The 15,700-nt window shown below is 42.7% G+C and overlaps 1 protein-coding gene across 3 annotated transcripts; it reads left to right on the top strand.

Annotated features, from left to right (window-relative positions):
• Positions 1-956: 956 nt before the first annotated feature.
• Positions 957-11,573, top strand: scyl1 (SCY1-like, kinase-like 1). Of its 3 annotated transcripts, none has more exons than XM_050042514.1 (18): positions 957-1,153; positions 1,864-2,004; positions 3,706-3,828; positions 3,922-4,148; positions 4,357-4,447; positions 4,811-4,966; positions 5,088-5,246; positions 5,425-5,532; positions 5,888-6,001; positions 6,128-6,283; positions 6,387-6,575; positions 7,464-7,539; positions 7,768-7,965; positions 8,462-8,589; positions 8,689-8,778; positions 8,916-9,236; positions 9,633-9,711; positions 10,095-11,573. In XM_050042514.1, the coding sequence occupies exons 1-18, from the start codon at positions 1,046-1,048 to the stop codon at positions 10,217-10,219; spliced, it is 2,589 nt and encodes an 862-aa protein (XP_049898471.1). In that variant the 5' UTR covers positions 957-1,045; the 3' UTR covers positions 10,220-11,573. The 3 variants fall into 3 exon arrangements, with proteins under 3 accessions (XP_049898471.1, XP_049898470.1, XP_049898469.1); XM_050042513.1 differs by having other exon boundaries at positions 8,450-8,589; XM_050042512.1 differs by having other exon boundaries at positions 958-1,153; positions 8,447-8,589.
• The last annotated feature ends 4,127 nt before the right edge of the window (positions 11,574-15,700 follow it).

The following is a 15,700-nucleotide window of genomic DNA, read 5'->3' as shown; positions in this document are numbered from 1 at the left end:
CAACATGTACCTTTGTAGCTGCAAGTTATGTTTGTGTTTGTGTAACCTTTAATATATTATTTTCTTTTTTCTCTTTTTGCGAACAGGAATATAGTGATTACTCTGTTGAAAACAAAGAAACTGGTTAAAAAAATTACCATTCGAACTTTTAACACAGCTGCAATGGACAAGTGATAATGCAGGACCTACCTCGTTAAGTATGTTTATGCTTTAGTGCTGACACACTGTCAGTTAGGGACCTTTATGGCAATGTCTGAGTGTCATTCTTCAGTGGTGAGGACAATTTTGTGTTCAGAAATATCCATGTTTTTTGTTGTTCTTGAGGTTGTCTTATTTGTTTTTAATAATATGATACACAGTTCAGCAACCTTTACTATCAAAAGAGACATTTTGGGCCAAAAAAGTAAAAAAATAAATAAATAAAATAAAAATAAAAATGGTGCTGCAATACCTATTTGTGCCTTATAGTGTCAGCAAAACAGCCTTTTTAATCTGAGTTAACCTATAAATGTTCCTAATAGGTCTAAAAGAGCTACACAGAGATGCACAATTTTCACAATTTACTTTTACTTTCTTTTTAGGCTTCATGCTTCTGTAACTATTTTAAATCTTACTTGACTTTATGAGTTATAGTTTTACAATGCTATGATTTTATGAATGAACTCTGTTTTATGTTTTATGTATTCTTTCTATGTTCATGTGAAGCACTCGGTGCTTATTCTGCTCTTATTGTAAAGCACTTTGTATGCTGCTTTACTTGTATGGAAGGTGCTGTATAAATAAAGATTATAATTAGTAGTATTTCAGATTGTGACTGTATTTAGGCACTGACAGGTTACATTTTATCTACATGTAGTACACGTACTTCGCCATTAGAGGCCTGATGGATTTGTTGACTGTCTATCCTGCTGTTGCGGAACCAACGTGCAGACACAGAGTTTACACGGACCCATTTCGGATCCGTTCCATTTGCTAGCTAGCATCTCCTAGCTAGCAGTCAGTGCAGTTCAGCTGTGTGTTGGATGAGGTGTGGTGGACAGAGGAGATGTGGTCCTTTTTTGCCAGGGATCCTGTCAAAGACTTTGCTTATGAAATTCTCCCAGACACCCAGGAGAAGTCTGGAATATGGACTCTCCACCGCGGGAAGCGAAAGGTAAAAGACCCGCCGATGGTCCTCCGCTAACGGTCACAGTTAGCTTCGGTACGGAGGCCTCTTAGCTAGCCGGCTAGCGTTAGCGTCAGTGTCTGTTCGCTCCTTTGATGTAGCTTTAGACAAGATGCTCGGTGTTATATTGACGTGGCTACATGTCAGGTCTGTCAGAACCTTACTCGTCTTTCTATCTGAATGAATGTCACTGTGTATTTAATATTTTTCGGCCTCTTTTATGTACTGATAGTTTTCGCTGACGAAGTGGGCACAGGCTTTGTTTACTCCGAGAGACAGACACGTATTTCTCGCCACGTCACCTGGTTTTGGCGGAGTTATTAACTGTTACCGCAACTGTTTTCACACTAATGTTTTATCATATCAATAAAGGCACCGTCCCCCATCACTGACAGCACCTCACATTAATAACTCTCCTGATTATAATCCCTGAGCAGCCCAGTCTGTACTGTCAGTGTCATCATCATCACTGCAGGGCCGAATACAGACAGCAAAGCACCTGCTTCCGGTTTCCCATCATGTTTAATGGCATTTATTTAAATATGATGTGGTGATATGATGTATTGTATTTGTGTTTTTATTTTCTCCACTCCTGCTTGGTGTTATTACACAGCATAAATAAGGTAACGTGTTTAATAATAGCACAGGCTAAGTATGTGAGTGTCTCATTTTACCCCAACCTGTGTGTGTGTCCTCAGACCAATGGGGAGCCAGTGTCTGTGTTCCTGTACGAGGTAGCACAGGGGACAGAGCAGCAGACACAGCTAGCCAAGGCTGCCTTCAAGCGTATGAAGACCCTGCGGCACCCTAACATCCTGGCTTATGTGGACGGATTGGAGGTACATGTTTGTGTGTGTGTGTGTTTTGCACCTATATTTAGCTCTGAACACTCTCTCATTGTTTCTCATGTTCAGAGGGAAATGTTGTTCAACTTGTGTAGTGACATTCCTCAATATAGTGAGTGGTTTTGTTTTGTCATATAATTACTGTCTCATTTCCACCATCTTGCTTTTCTCTGCATGTTCACGTTCAGACAGAGGTGAGTGTGAATATGCCGCTGTAGGTCTTTAATACGTGTGCAGTAGTTATAGTGAGTAATGTGCTACTCATATAAGCAGATTCTGTTTTATCAGTTTTGTGTGCTCAACAAGAAAAAGAGATAACCCAACACATAAGAGCATCTATTGCATGTCTTGCCAAAAACAATGAATTGATAATGTAATATATTAAGGGAAATGTGACAGTTGATTGTCCGTGTTTGTTGGTTGCATACTCATAATGCTGACGATGCTTACTGCCTGAAACTCAGCAGCAACTGAGTTGCCAAACTAATTAGCTTTGTAGAATTCCACCCATTAATTCATTGTAAATGCTACGGTGTGCAGGGTTGCAGCGATATACAGGTTTCAGGGTATACTGTGATATACAAGTTGACAGTTATTATACCGTGTACATTTGCGTATCTACGATATTGGGGGGAAAAATGCAACTGGACATTGAAACTCCCCTTTATTTGAGTTATTTTCTAAGGGGTGACTTTTTACACATACTTGCATCAACAAAATGGTTTCAAGTTTCAGTTATCCAAATAAAACGTTTGTTCAACCAACCATCACCCTTCCAATTTCATTCCTTTAAGGACCAGTCTGACTGATAATACTATAAATTCTGTAATATCATGATACCATGACACTGCAACATTTTCTGAGACTGTTATCACACTGTGAAAATCTCATACCATTGCAACCCTAACGGTGTGTTTTTAATGCTGTGCTATAGTGTAGTAGGTTTGGATAATAATTCAGTATTAAAGGGACAGTTTTAATTTTTTGAAGTAGGCTTATATGAAGCACTTATTCCTCGTCAGTGTATTACCTACGGTAGATGGCGGTCAGCACGCCCGTGGTGTGAATAAGCAGGTAAGAGTTCTGCCACAGAAGCTAAGCGGAGCTGCTGTGAATGGGGGCAGCGGGAAATCAAATTTTAACCACCTTAAAGAAAAGCCCCACCCAAAATAAATATATTTAGAATATTTTCACCATTTTAACTTGCTATCAGATAGCCCTTTTCTTTGGCACTACATTTTCACATCAACAGGTCAGCGTTCCTTGTTGTTGCTGTTACAATCACTCATCACTCATTTTCTTGTATTTGTTGCCTCTTCCATAAACAAAGTCTGACCCAATCAGCTGATCTGTAGGTAATGCTCTGAATCTGAAAAAGTACCTCATATAACCCACTCTAAAAAAAATCAGAACTATGCCTTTAACATTTACTGCCTTTTATAACATCTGTTGTGAAGAAACAATAATGTTTATTATGAAGTGTTGTTATATAACATACACAGATAATAAGCACTAGGTCACATATATCTATTAGTGTATAGATAGTGTAATATATATACGTTTTTATCATTGTGGTATTATTTTTAAGACTCATGTAGCCGTTGAGTATTTTTGCAGTGAAGCTGGTACATTAAAACATACACAATAGTAAGCTACACATAAGATGATAATTGATTTTGCTCATCTGTTTCACAGACAGAGAAGAGCCTGTACCTGGTCACGGAGCAGGTGACACCACTGGCAGTCCACCTGAAGACCCAGGCAGAGAAGGGTGGATCAGGGGAGCTGGAGGTCTCCTGGGGACTGCACCAGATAGTGGTAAGGACAGGAGAGAGCGCTATCTGATACTGTCAGGGGAGCCATTTCTCTGTTAGCCTGTACTCCACTTCTTCCATTTCCCTCCTCCCACAGAAAGCTTTGAGTTTCCTGGTTAACGACTGCCACCTGCTCCATAACAACTTGGGTGTTTGGGCTGTTTTCGTGGATCGAGCCGGAGAGTGGAAGCTCGGGGCTCTTGACCATGTGGTCCCTGAGCAGGGTGACCCAAGCGGGGTCTCACTCCCTGCCCCCAAGACTGTTTACCCAGACATGGAGAAATATGACCCACCAGAGATGTCCAACAGCAGTGGAGAGAAGTGGTAAGAGAGGGTTGTAAATGTCAAATTGAGAGAAGTGAGTTGGAATAAGAATAATATGTTACACAGGAAGAATCCGGGAGCAGCAATAAAATATTTGGTGAAAGTGCAGAAATTACAGAATGAAGAGGTTCATAATATGAAGATACCAGAGTAAAGTGTGGGTGAAATGGTTTTCATAAGAAACTTTTGTATTGCCTGTTTGTTGCAGGGCAGGGGAGGTGTGGCGACTGGGCTGCCTGATCTGGGAGGTGTTCAACGGGCCACTACCTCGCACATCCTCCCTGCGTTCACTAGGAAAGGTACGACACCTTGACCGTTCCTTTGTGTAATCACTGCACCATTGTCATTTATTCCATGGCGTATTTCCACTTCGATATGCTACAGATACTTCCTGTTGTGCTGATAACTGTTAATACAATTAGGAAATTAGACATACATTATGCTCATGTAAAGAAGAAGTATTGTCAAATTGAACTTGAGAAGAGTTATCAGAAACCGTGAATGAGTCGCACATGTTTCTGCTAAGTTGCCTTCAAGCAAGAAATTGAACCTCCAGTTGCGTCATGGTTTCAGTGACTGCTAAAAGGAATCTTTTGTTTGTGACATGAAGCAGTGTTGTTCACAGAGTTCTGCTCTCTCGTGTTTCCTCTTTGTGCTCACAGATCCCAAAGGTCCTGGTCCCTCATTACTGCGAGCTGGTGGGGGCTAATCCCCGAGCTCGACCAAACCCAGCACGCTTTCTTCAGAACTGTCGAGCCCCCGGAGGATTCCTCAGCAACAGCTTTGTGGAGAGCAACCTTTTCCTGGAGGAGATACAGGTCTGCAGAGTTTGATAAAGACATGTATAACTGTGGTGTTTGTATGAGTGCCAAAATCAAATCGAAACAACAGTATAATAGATTTGAATTCTAGTGGAGTTTAAACTTTGTCTCTCCCCAGATCAAGGAGCCAGCTGAGAAGCAGCAGTTCTTCCAGGATCTGAGTGAAAATCTGGACTCCTTCCCTGAAGACTTCTGTAAACACAAGGTCCTGCCTCAGCTGCTCACTGCCTTCGAGTTTGGCAATGCAGGGGCTGTCGTCCTCACGCCGCTCTTCAAGGTGAATCCTTACTCATTACCATGACTGTTATGCCTTGTTGAATATCAAACAGTGTATTACAGCATCTCCAAATATCTCTGATCATTTCCAAAGTGCAACATGATTATACTGGCCCATTTCAAAGTCACACCTCTACACACTTTTTCCCTGATCTCATCTCCCTCCGTTTGTCTGTCAGGTGGGCAAGTTCCTGTCAGCAGAAGAGTACCAGCAGAAGATCATCCCCGTTATCGTGAAGATGTTTTCCTCCACAGACAGAGCCATGAGGATACGACTGTTGCAGCAGGTATTTAAGGCTTGTCCATCGTCTCCCTACGGTCTCTCTCCAGCAGCAGTGAAGTGTGTGGGTTTCATTTTGCGCCACTGGAAGATATTTTAGCACTTTCGGACCAGAGATAGCGAGTTAAGAGATATCTATTCAACAGCGGTGCTCATCATTTAAATACATACGAAGAAACACTGCTTACTTCATCTGGCCACTGAGAATCTCCTGCGGTCATTAAGCAGACATCTTGGTTGTGATTGTGTGTAGGATAAAATATAAATAGAGCAAGAAATTATATCTGTTGTTTTTAAGTGTGTGTTAAAGGGTAAAAAAAAAAAGCATTTCTTTGCTCTAACATTTTTCCTCTCTGTCTCAGATGGAGCAGTTCATTCAGTATCTGAACGAGGCAGCAGTCAACTCCCAGATTTTCCCTCACGTTGTTCACGGCTTCACAGACACCAACCCTGCCATCAGAGAACAGACTGTAAAGGTAGTGTGCAACTTTAAACTCAACCCCAAACCAGGAGGTGTTATCACAAATAAGTTGTGCACCACATGTTGTCAGTCTGCTGTAGCCGTGACTCTTCTCTGTTTCTCCCCCTCACCCTCTCAACAGTCCATGTTGCTGTTGGCGCCCAAGCTGAATGAGACCAACCTGAACCAGGAGCTGATGCGTCACTTTGCACGGCTGCAGGCCAGAGACGAGCAAGGCCCAATCCGGTGCAACACCACCGTCTGCCTGGGCAAGATCGCCTCCTACCTCAACGCAGGGGTAAAGTATACCCACTCCTCACACTGTGGAACTCCTAATTTATTTATCGGGGAAAAAAAGAATCTGTTTGAATGAAATATTTTTGTTATCCCTCTCTTCACAGACTCGACAACGTGTTCTGATTTCTGCCTTCTCACGAGCCACTAAAGACCCCTTCCCAGCTTCACGCTCCGCGGGTGTGCTCGGCTTCGCTGCCACACACAACTTCTACAGCATAACAGAGATCGCTGGCCGCATCCTGCCCACCCTGTGTGCCATTACTGTTGACCCTGATAAGAGCGTCAGGGACCAGGTACACATAACTGATGCAGATTTGTGACCACATGGTGTTTCTTATCTTATGTATTTTACGCTTGACTGCAATCATTGCTGTGAAGATAAGAAAACACACACACAGTTTGCGTTTGCCTAGATATATATCCACTCAATGTCTATATCAGTAATATTAAGCTTGTTATTTATCAACACAGTGCCCCATTCCTGTTTAGTCCTTATTAGATAGTAAAGATGGTAAAGAAAGATAGCTGGATTCAAGCTAGTGGTTAATAACATATTCCAAAAAATAGGCAAGAGCCAGGCAGTTATACAGAAATGAGACAGGAGTATTGTCATTTAACAGCCTCAGCAGTAACACAAGACGTTAACGCTGCATGAGATGAACCTGCCATTTTGTCTGCCTTGAGTTGCAAAACGAGACAAGCCAGAAGGATTTTTTTTTTTAGATTCAGAGGCCGATCTTTATTGATTCCTCTTGCAGTGAGACAAGCAGCGGGTGCTGCAGTCACACATCAGAATGAGGAAGCACAGCAATATCTGTTCACTTGTTTATAGCTAGTAGAGAGAATGTAGTCAGTATTATTTAATAACAAAATAATTTCAGCTTCTTTGCACAAAAAGGCACAAACATATCAGCAAAATGTGAACCATGTAGCTCGTGACTCCAGCAGCTTGGCAAGGTTTAGACACTTCACAACCCACACTGGATCGACTATTTTAAAACACGGTGATCTGAGGTGAAATTGTTGGATTAGACAGAGAGGTTAGAAGTTTCACATCCAAGGATCAGCTTTAGAGTTTAGATTGCTTCTGATACCATTTGTTTTTACCACCTCTGTCAAGCTAGAAAATTCTGATGTATTTCTACTTAAGATGTCCTCTCCTGCCTTTCTCTCTCTGCCAGGCGTTCAAAGCCATCAAGAGTTTCCTTTCCAAGCTGGAGACTGTTTCGGAAGACCCCACTAAGCTGGCTGATATAGGTGTGAAAACTCTGCTCTCTACTTTAATTTCTCGTTCAGCAAGGAAACCAGTGACTACATGCTATATATTTGTTTTTTCGTTGCTCAATTTCCAGGGGAAACAAAAAAAAACTGGTTCACAACTGGTTCAAATATCAGGAGCAAAATAAATAGACACATTTCTTTTAGTTATATCTCTGAAATTCCAAAACTAAAATCTTAAAATTGTCTCTCCTGTCGGCCCCACAGAAAAGGACGTAACGTCAGGCGCTCAGGCTGCAGGTGCATCTTCTAGCTGGGCCGGCTGGGCCGTCACTGGCATGTCCACGATAACTTCTAAGCTGATCCGAAACGCTCCAGGGACAGAGGGGGGAGCGGCAGCTGAGGTTAGCGAGGCCGCCATCGCCACCAGCCCTACCAGTGCCACTGATGGAGCACCTGCACCCGGTAGGGTTATCACATTTGTTTAGCTTGACTCTTATCACATTGTTGGACTCGCAATGAACAGTTTTTTTTTATTTCACACATTCTCCTCTCTTGTGAAAACTTTGTGCCTACATAACCCATGATGCAACTTGGCTGCAAACAGTTCAGTCAGGGATTCAGTTGTGTTATGCTGGTCAGCTAATGTAGCCTCGAGCTGTTACCTTCAAGCAGAAATAAAGAGCAGGCTGCAGAGGTCTGATAAGCTTACTTTCTGATGCCTCACCTCCAGATTTCTTTCATTTTCAAACTTGTAGTCTTCAGCCGTAACCGACGATGACTCAAAAGACATCACCTGAGCTTATGTATGAAATTTCGTGCCACAGAAGGCCTCATACAACCATTTTCACATTTGATTTGTAGAATCGGTGAAGTTCCCCTTAAAGAAGTCCTATATATGCCATCTGAAACCATATCTCTTGTTTTCTTTCTGTCTGTCGTTCAGAAGATAAAACTCCAGAAGCCTCTGTGACTCACCATGCTGCCTCTAGTCGTGCCAACCAACTACAGACTCATGAAGCGACAGACAATGATGATGAGCCAATAGGAGATCGCTGGGATGACGAGGAGGACTGGGGAAGTTTAGAGGTATGAATGCACTACTTTTAATTGAAAGAAAAGAATATGAATTATGATACACGTGTATTTGAGATTATGTGTAATAATATTTGTATCTGTAATTTATAGGAGCCAGAGAAAGCTCACACTGAGACGGATGACTGGAACACTGACTGGTCAGGAATGTCATCATCCAAAAAGAAGGCCAGTGACAGAGGGGTATGAGCCCTTTAAGTTGGATCTGTTATACAATACTGCCAGTTGTACTGTTAACACTATGACTAATGCTGCTAACACTATTGATACAGTTGTCACTACTACTGAGAGTAATCTTTTATCATCTCTCTAATTTCTAGGTGGGCAAGTCGTCGTCCTCCGTGGCGGAGAAAAAGCAAAGCGCTGACTGGAGCAGCTCAGGCTGGGACGCCGACGACAGCTGGTCCAACGAGAAGGAGGGACAGGGTCAGAGCTCCGCGGGCGAGGAGGGCTGGGGCAATGACTGGGGGGACGAGGACACGGACACAACCTTGGCCGGTACGACGCTCCCCCTGCCCGAAGGAGTGCGGTTAGCCAGCGAGTACAACTGGGACAGCAGCAGCTCAGGCAAGGCGGCCAATCAGAACGATCTGTTCGCCAGCTTGTCCCAGAGAAACACAGCCGGAACTGCTGCCACCATGGTGAGAAAGACTGACACATTACTATAGTGTTGATTAGATTGTAAATTGTGAATCCTTGAAGTCATGAAACAGAAAAGAATTCAACAAAAATCTTCGGAAAATAGGAGTAAAAATTCAGCATCATAACTGATCCATTTTACAAGTTTAAAGTGCTCTACCTTTATATTATACAAGTGCACAGACGTGAGAGTGGTGTTAATCTTCTAATTTAACTCTCAACAAGAAAGCAAAAAAGCTTATTTCCCAAAATGTAAGACTCTTCTGTTAAATGAGGTAAAAATACTGCTCTCTCTTATGAGAAGTTTATCTTCAGGTCAAGAAAACATGGCGGTGAAAGGAGACCGTACAAGCATGTGCATGTCCAGTGATGTGTGTGTTGTGTTTTCTCTTTGTCAGACTGGAGATGGTTGGGCTGCAGAGACAACGGGAGACTGGGGGGCTGAGGAGAGCTGGGAGTCAGTGGACGGGAACCAGGGTAAAGAAAACCTTCATTCTACTAATGTTACATAAGGTCATGTGACATACTTCACCTGTGTAGTATACCAGCATGTACACTATGTTGTTAATAAAATAACAGCAGTCTACTGCCCCCCTAAACTCTGTTTGAATAGAGTTGAAAAATGCTCGGCAAGTGGGACAAGGGAAAAACATTTTATTATGGCTTCTTGAAAAGTCATGGAAAAGTTTTGTTCATGAAAATTTTTAGTAACCCTGGAAACGGTTTTATTGGTACCATTCACAACTTTTGACAATGGAAATGCAAAAATAACTGTTGTAATATGTAACAAACTGAACTGCTTGGTGGAAATGAGGCTAAACTGAACGCCTGTGCATTGAACTGTCTTTATTGTCAAGCAGGTCTCAGCAAAGCCGAACTGTCCAAGAAGAAACGGGAAGAGAGAAGGAAAGAGCTGGAGGCGAAACGGGCAGAGCGCAAAGCTGCTAAAGGTCCTCTCAAACTGGGCGCACGCAAGCTGGACTGACGGGGATGCGGAGACAGATTTGAGGGTGGGGATGGAGGACAGCGGTGAATGGACCCAGAGCGGCTGATGGAGTCTTGACATTCCACAGAGGACCAGACAGAAGTGTCAGCAGTGAGGAAAATACTGTGAAGAGTCAGAGGGAAACGTTCCTGTTTGACAGAAGACGACTCCCAGCTTTGGGATTCTCTGTCTGTCTTCATTCAGGAACCGACGGATGGATGAAAAAGCAACAGTCCAGTGCTTTACGAGTGGAGCTGAGACAAACACAGAGACAGAGCAGTGATGAAGCAGCACAGAGCGGCGCTCCTCGCAGCCCGAGCTGATCAAAATGTCCCTTTTTTTAAACACATAATTCATAAACCTTAAGCTGTAAAGTAAATGTATATAAAAAGTGCATCTTGTCTTAAAATGACACAAAGAAATGACTTTTTTAAAGAACTGAGAATATATATATAACAGGATATCCAACATGTATTATTATACTGAATGTTTTTCAGTACACACACACACACACACACACACACACACACACACAGTGGATATGAATGTTTTAGTTCAGCTGTCACTAACTAACAGACTTAAAATCGACCCATGCATGCCCTGTTGTATTTGTGTGGCCTAACAAAAGGTTTCATGGCACAGAGTTTACTTTGCACATTCAACACTGTATTTTACTGAACTGACCCGACAGATGAAACGTTTGGTTTCAGATCTGTAAATGTGTGACATGCACTGCAGACACATGATGGAAACAAGAAGTTAAATTGATGCTGGTGAACTGGTTTCAAGGGAAAATCAATTTATGTGTTTACATGCCTTTTTCCTGTGTGTGTCCTCGTAGTGCTGTGGTGGAGGGGTGATGAAATCAAAGGAGTTTTATTTTGAAATCTGAAGGAGCCTGTAAGATCCTGCAAATCTCACTGAAACCTTTGGGAAGTCAGTTGACAGTACTGGGTGTAATCAGGGTAAAGGAGTCCCCGAAAAAGTTCCTTTAACTCTTTTATTTGTGCCTTTATTTAATAAACAGATCTGCTTCGTGGGATCAAGTCCAACAACTTTAGTTTCATCAGAACATTTCAGTCTGATCTGTCTTTCTCCTTTCAGTGTAACCCCCAGATCTCCTGTCTGTGTTGGATGTGCTATTGTTAGGTTTGGTGTTGCTCACCGTACATGATGCTGTACAGACACAATCAGCAGTCATCACCATTGGAGCTAATGTCCAGGTGAGGGGGGGTCAGGTAGAGCTGTGTTTAGCTCAGGTGGACTGAGGAAGACTGGATGCAACCTTTTGACAAGAATCCAAATGATGTAGCATGTGAGCTATTCTAAAAATAAATATAAGTTTAAAAAAAAAGTGTTTTTTCTTTAAATCAATAGACTGTAGTCGTCCTTCTCCTCAGCAAAGGTGTGAGCCAAGATTTAAGTGAGTTGTCAGGAGGTGGATGAGTATCCATCTTGGAGATTTCCGCCTCCACCACAAAACAGGTGAAAATGTCAACAGACCTCAATGTGGACTAAAATCTCGGAATCATAGAAATACTACTTTTCCTGATTCACCTCTATTGTATTGGGCTTTGATTCTGTTTCTGCTCTTTTTAAATGCTGTAAGCACCACAAATTAAGTTTCATTGATTCGCCTCATTTATACTGAGGTTCAGACAAGCAACTCAGAGACCGATATCTTAAAGTCTTAAAGCTAGACAAATAAAACCAAAACCAGATGGATGGATTTAACTAGAGAAAAATATCACCACCAAAACATAACAAGAAATAAAGACATAGTCTAGTGGTAGAATTTAAATTCCTCACGACAATCCGACCATTACAATGTGCTCAACTAACTTGTATTACAATAATATGTGCTTTCATGTGAGTACACATTGCCATATTTTACTTTCATGAACGATTAGAGCGATTGCATCTAGCAGCCTATATCAGAACACATCCATGTACATAATATCACCACTGCAAATATTGTGAGAATAGGAGACATTACATTTCAGCAGCAACATTAATGTAAAATCTCCCTACTTGACAAGACAGGAGCAAATATTTTTGACAAACCAGAGGAAATGGAGTAACCTGGAGCTTGGGACTCAAGAGGACAGTTGCAAACTGTCTGGCTATAGCTTACTCGAAGTATGTGTGTGACAGCCAGCCTGTCGGGTAGGTACTGTCAGTAAATACACTGCTCAAAAAAATGAAGGAACACTTAAAGCACACATCCCAGATCTCGATGAATGAAGGATTCCTGATGAAAATCTTTATTGATGACATAGTGTAATTCGTTGAGAACAAAATAATGTAGAAACAATCCAGGGAAACCAAAATCATTAACTCATTTAGGACTGGATTCAGAATCATACACAAAATCAAAGTGGAAAAATCAGATCACAGGCTGATCCAACTTCTGTAAGAATTTCCTCAGGACAACTCATGATGTGGCTCAGTAATGTGTTTGGCCTCCACGTGCCTGTATTCCCTACAACGTCTGGGCATGCTCCTGATGAGACAACGGATGGTGTCCTGGGGGATCTCCTCCCAGACCTGGATCAGGGCATCAGTCAGTTCCTGGACAGTCTGTGGTGCGATGTGGCTGCGGTGGATGCTACGATACATGATGTCCCAAAGGTGCTCGATCGGATTCAGGTCTGGGGAACGGGCGGGCCAGTCAATAGCATCAATGCCTTCGTCATCCAGGAACTGCTGACACACTCCAGCCACATGAGGCCGGGCATTGTCAACCATCTGAAGGAACCCAGGGCCCACTGCACCAGGATATGGTCTGACAATGGGTGTTGGAGCCATAATGTACTTTTTGTTTTTCATTTATTTTTTATGTTTATATCACAGGTGACCATTTGCATTGTTGTATGTAGTTTTCTGTTTGAACACTGGGTGGAGCATTAGCTCAGAAAAGGCATAGGTAAGCCGCAGGTGATGAGCAGCAGGTGTGGAAGGGGGAAGCGTACAGTTTTTGATCGTGTCAGTATCAGCGTGGCAGCGTCTCAACAAACAAATTGATGAATGAAACTTACCTGTGTTGAAAGTTAACTTAATGACAGAAAACTTACCTGTGGATTTACCTGTGTTTTACCTGTGCTAAGGTGAGCATAAAAAAAAGAGAGCAAATAAATGGGTCACCGCACTCAAAGACAACTCAGTATTGGACATTGGTTTATTGTTTTTGCCCAGAACACGCGTCCGAAAAAGTTTTCCCCGTTCGCCCCTCAGTGACTTATACATGTAGTTGTTTTTATTGGAAAGACTCTACAATGGGTCTGAGGATCTCTTCCCGGTACCTGACAGCAGTCAGGATACCTCTGGCTAGCACGTGGAGGTCTGTGCGGCCCTCCAAGGACATGCCTCCCCAGACCATTACTGACCCACCACCAAACCAACATGCTAGAGGATGTTGCAGGCAGCAGAACGTTCTCCATGGCGTCTCCAGACTCTGGCACACCTGTCACATGTGCTCATTGTGAGCCTGCTCTCATCTGTGAACAGAACAGGGTGCCAGTGTTGAATCTGCCAATTCTGGTGTTCTCTGGCAATGCCAATTGAGCTACACGGTGCCGGGCGGTGAGCACAGGCCCCACTTGTGGACATCGGACCCTCATACCACCCTCATGGAATCTGTTTCTGACAGTTTGGTCAGAAACATGCACACGAGTAGCCAGCTGGGGGTCATTTTGTAGGGCTCTGGCAGTGCTCTTCCTGTTCCTCCTTGCACAAAGAAGCAGATAGCGGTCCTGCTGCTGGGTTGTTGCCCTCCGCCCCATCCTGGAGTAGCTGCACTACCTGAGCAACTTCTGTGGGCTGCAGATACGGCCTCATGATACCACTAGTGGTGAGGGCACTGGAAAAATGCAAAACTAGCCAAGAATCAACCAGAAAGGATGCAGAGAAGGACATGGTCTGTGGCCACCACATGCAAAACCATTCCTAAATAGGGGTTGTCTTGGTAATTGCCTCTCCTTTCCACCTGTTGTCTGTCCAATTTGCACAACAGCAGGTGAAACTGATTCACAATCAGTATTGCTTCCTAACAGGGCAGGTTGATATCCCAGGAGTTTGATTGACTTTGAGTTACACTGTGATGATTATGTGTTCCCTCTATTATTTTGAGCAGTGTACCTGGCTGAATCCAAATGTCCACCCTCTGGACTTGCAGACTGAGCCCTCGCGGACTTCAGTTGCAGTTCGTGTGATGTATTCACTGCCATCACATAAAGTCTGTGAGGGTCCAGACTGCAAGTGGCTGATAGACAGCCCTTAAAACTGTTTTACTTACAGTGCCCACTCATCTGTTCCTGCAGATAACAAGATATAAATCCCATGTATAACATTTCTTGTGACTGAACAAAATGTATGAATAGCCTACATCGCTATATAACATACAGGCGACACGAGTTCAAAAAAAGAAATGTCTGTAAATAAGGACAGGACTATGCCTTAATAAATTGGGTATTACTGACATTAGAGGACCTTCTTTTGTTGTTTTTTAGCCTGGTGTGGGTGAATATTATCTCTGGCCTACAAAATTCAAGTAGGCCTAACATTTCAATAGGCATAACTATCAATAACTATTTTACACAATTATAATTTCTTTTTCGGCAGTTCAAAAACTGACAAGTCACGTTTGTACTGCAATGAATTGTGGGTTATTAAATCGTCTAATAAAAGTCTGCACCCCAAGCGGACTCTCTGGAAGTCTGCCGAAAGCCCACTTAAAGCCCCTTGTGGACTGGATGAACTGTGGATTTGGAGCCCTCAGCACTCAGACTTCACGGGAACGTGCCCGCAAAGTCCACGAGCCTGCAAGTGCGGTGAAGTCCGGACATTCCGATCTGAGTTCAACTTTTGGAACGCGCATACCGCATGTCATGTGAAAAGGAACAACCAATCGCAGCCGACAGATATCTTTCCCTTCTTCTGTAAATATTCAGTCTGATAAATACGGAAAAGTTGATCATGTTAGTGCAGGGCTACCCACAGCTTTACATCTGTCCCACAGACGATAGGCCTACACACTTATAAACAGCACCTGGAAGAAGGTCAGCTCTGCACTCAGGATTTCAGGTGAACACGCTATACGGTGCTTGTTAAGGTTGCTTAGCAACCTCAGACGCAACCTGCAGCTGCGCTCTTGAAAACTTCCACAGATTAGGCACAAGAGTAGCACCCAGCGCCTGACAATACAAAGTGTCAGAAACATTAAAACATAAGCATTTAAAATAGCCTAATGAAAATGCTTGAGAAAAAACCTAGGCTATATTATGGTAACATAACACATCATACTTTTATCAGCAACAGAGGCGGATTTAGGTGAATGAATTTATTTTTTAATTTTTTTTTTTAAAGTGCTTTTGTTTTTTGCTGCAACACCACAACCTTCAAATTACCACCACCTTAAAGCGGAATAAATGGACTGGCGAACACATAAATTCAATCGAAAAACAACACTCTAAATAAAAGCAA

The sequence above is a fragment of the Epinephelus moara genome, chromosome 4, assembly GCF_006386435.1.
Source record: "Epinephelus moara isolate mb chromosome 4, YSFRI_EMoa_1.0, whole genome shotgun sequence".
Lineage (NCBI taxonomy): Eukaryota > Metazoa > Chordata > Actinopteri > Perciformes > Serranidae > Epinephelus > Epinephelus moara.
Note: the sequence above shows the minus strand (reverse complement) of the source record. Positions and strands in the feature narration are given on the sequence as shown.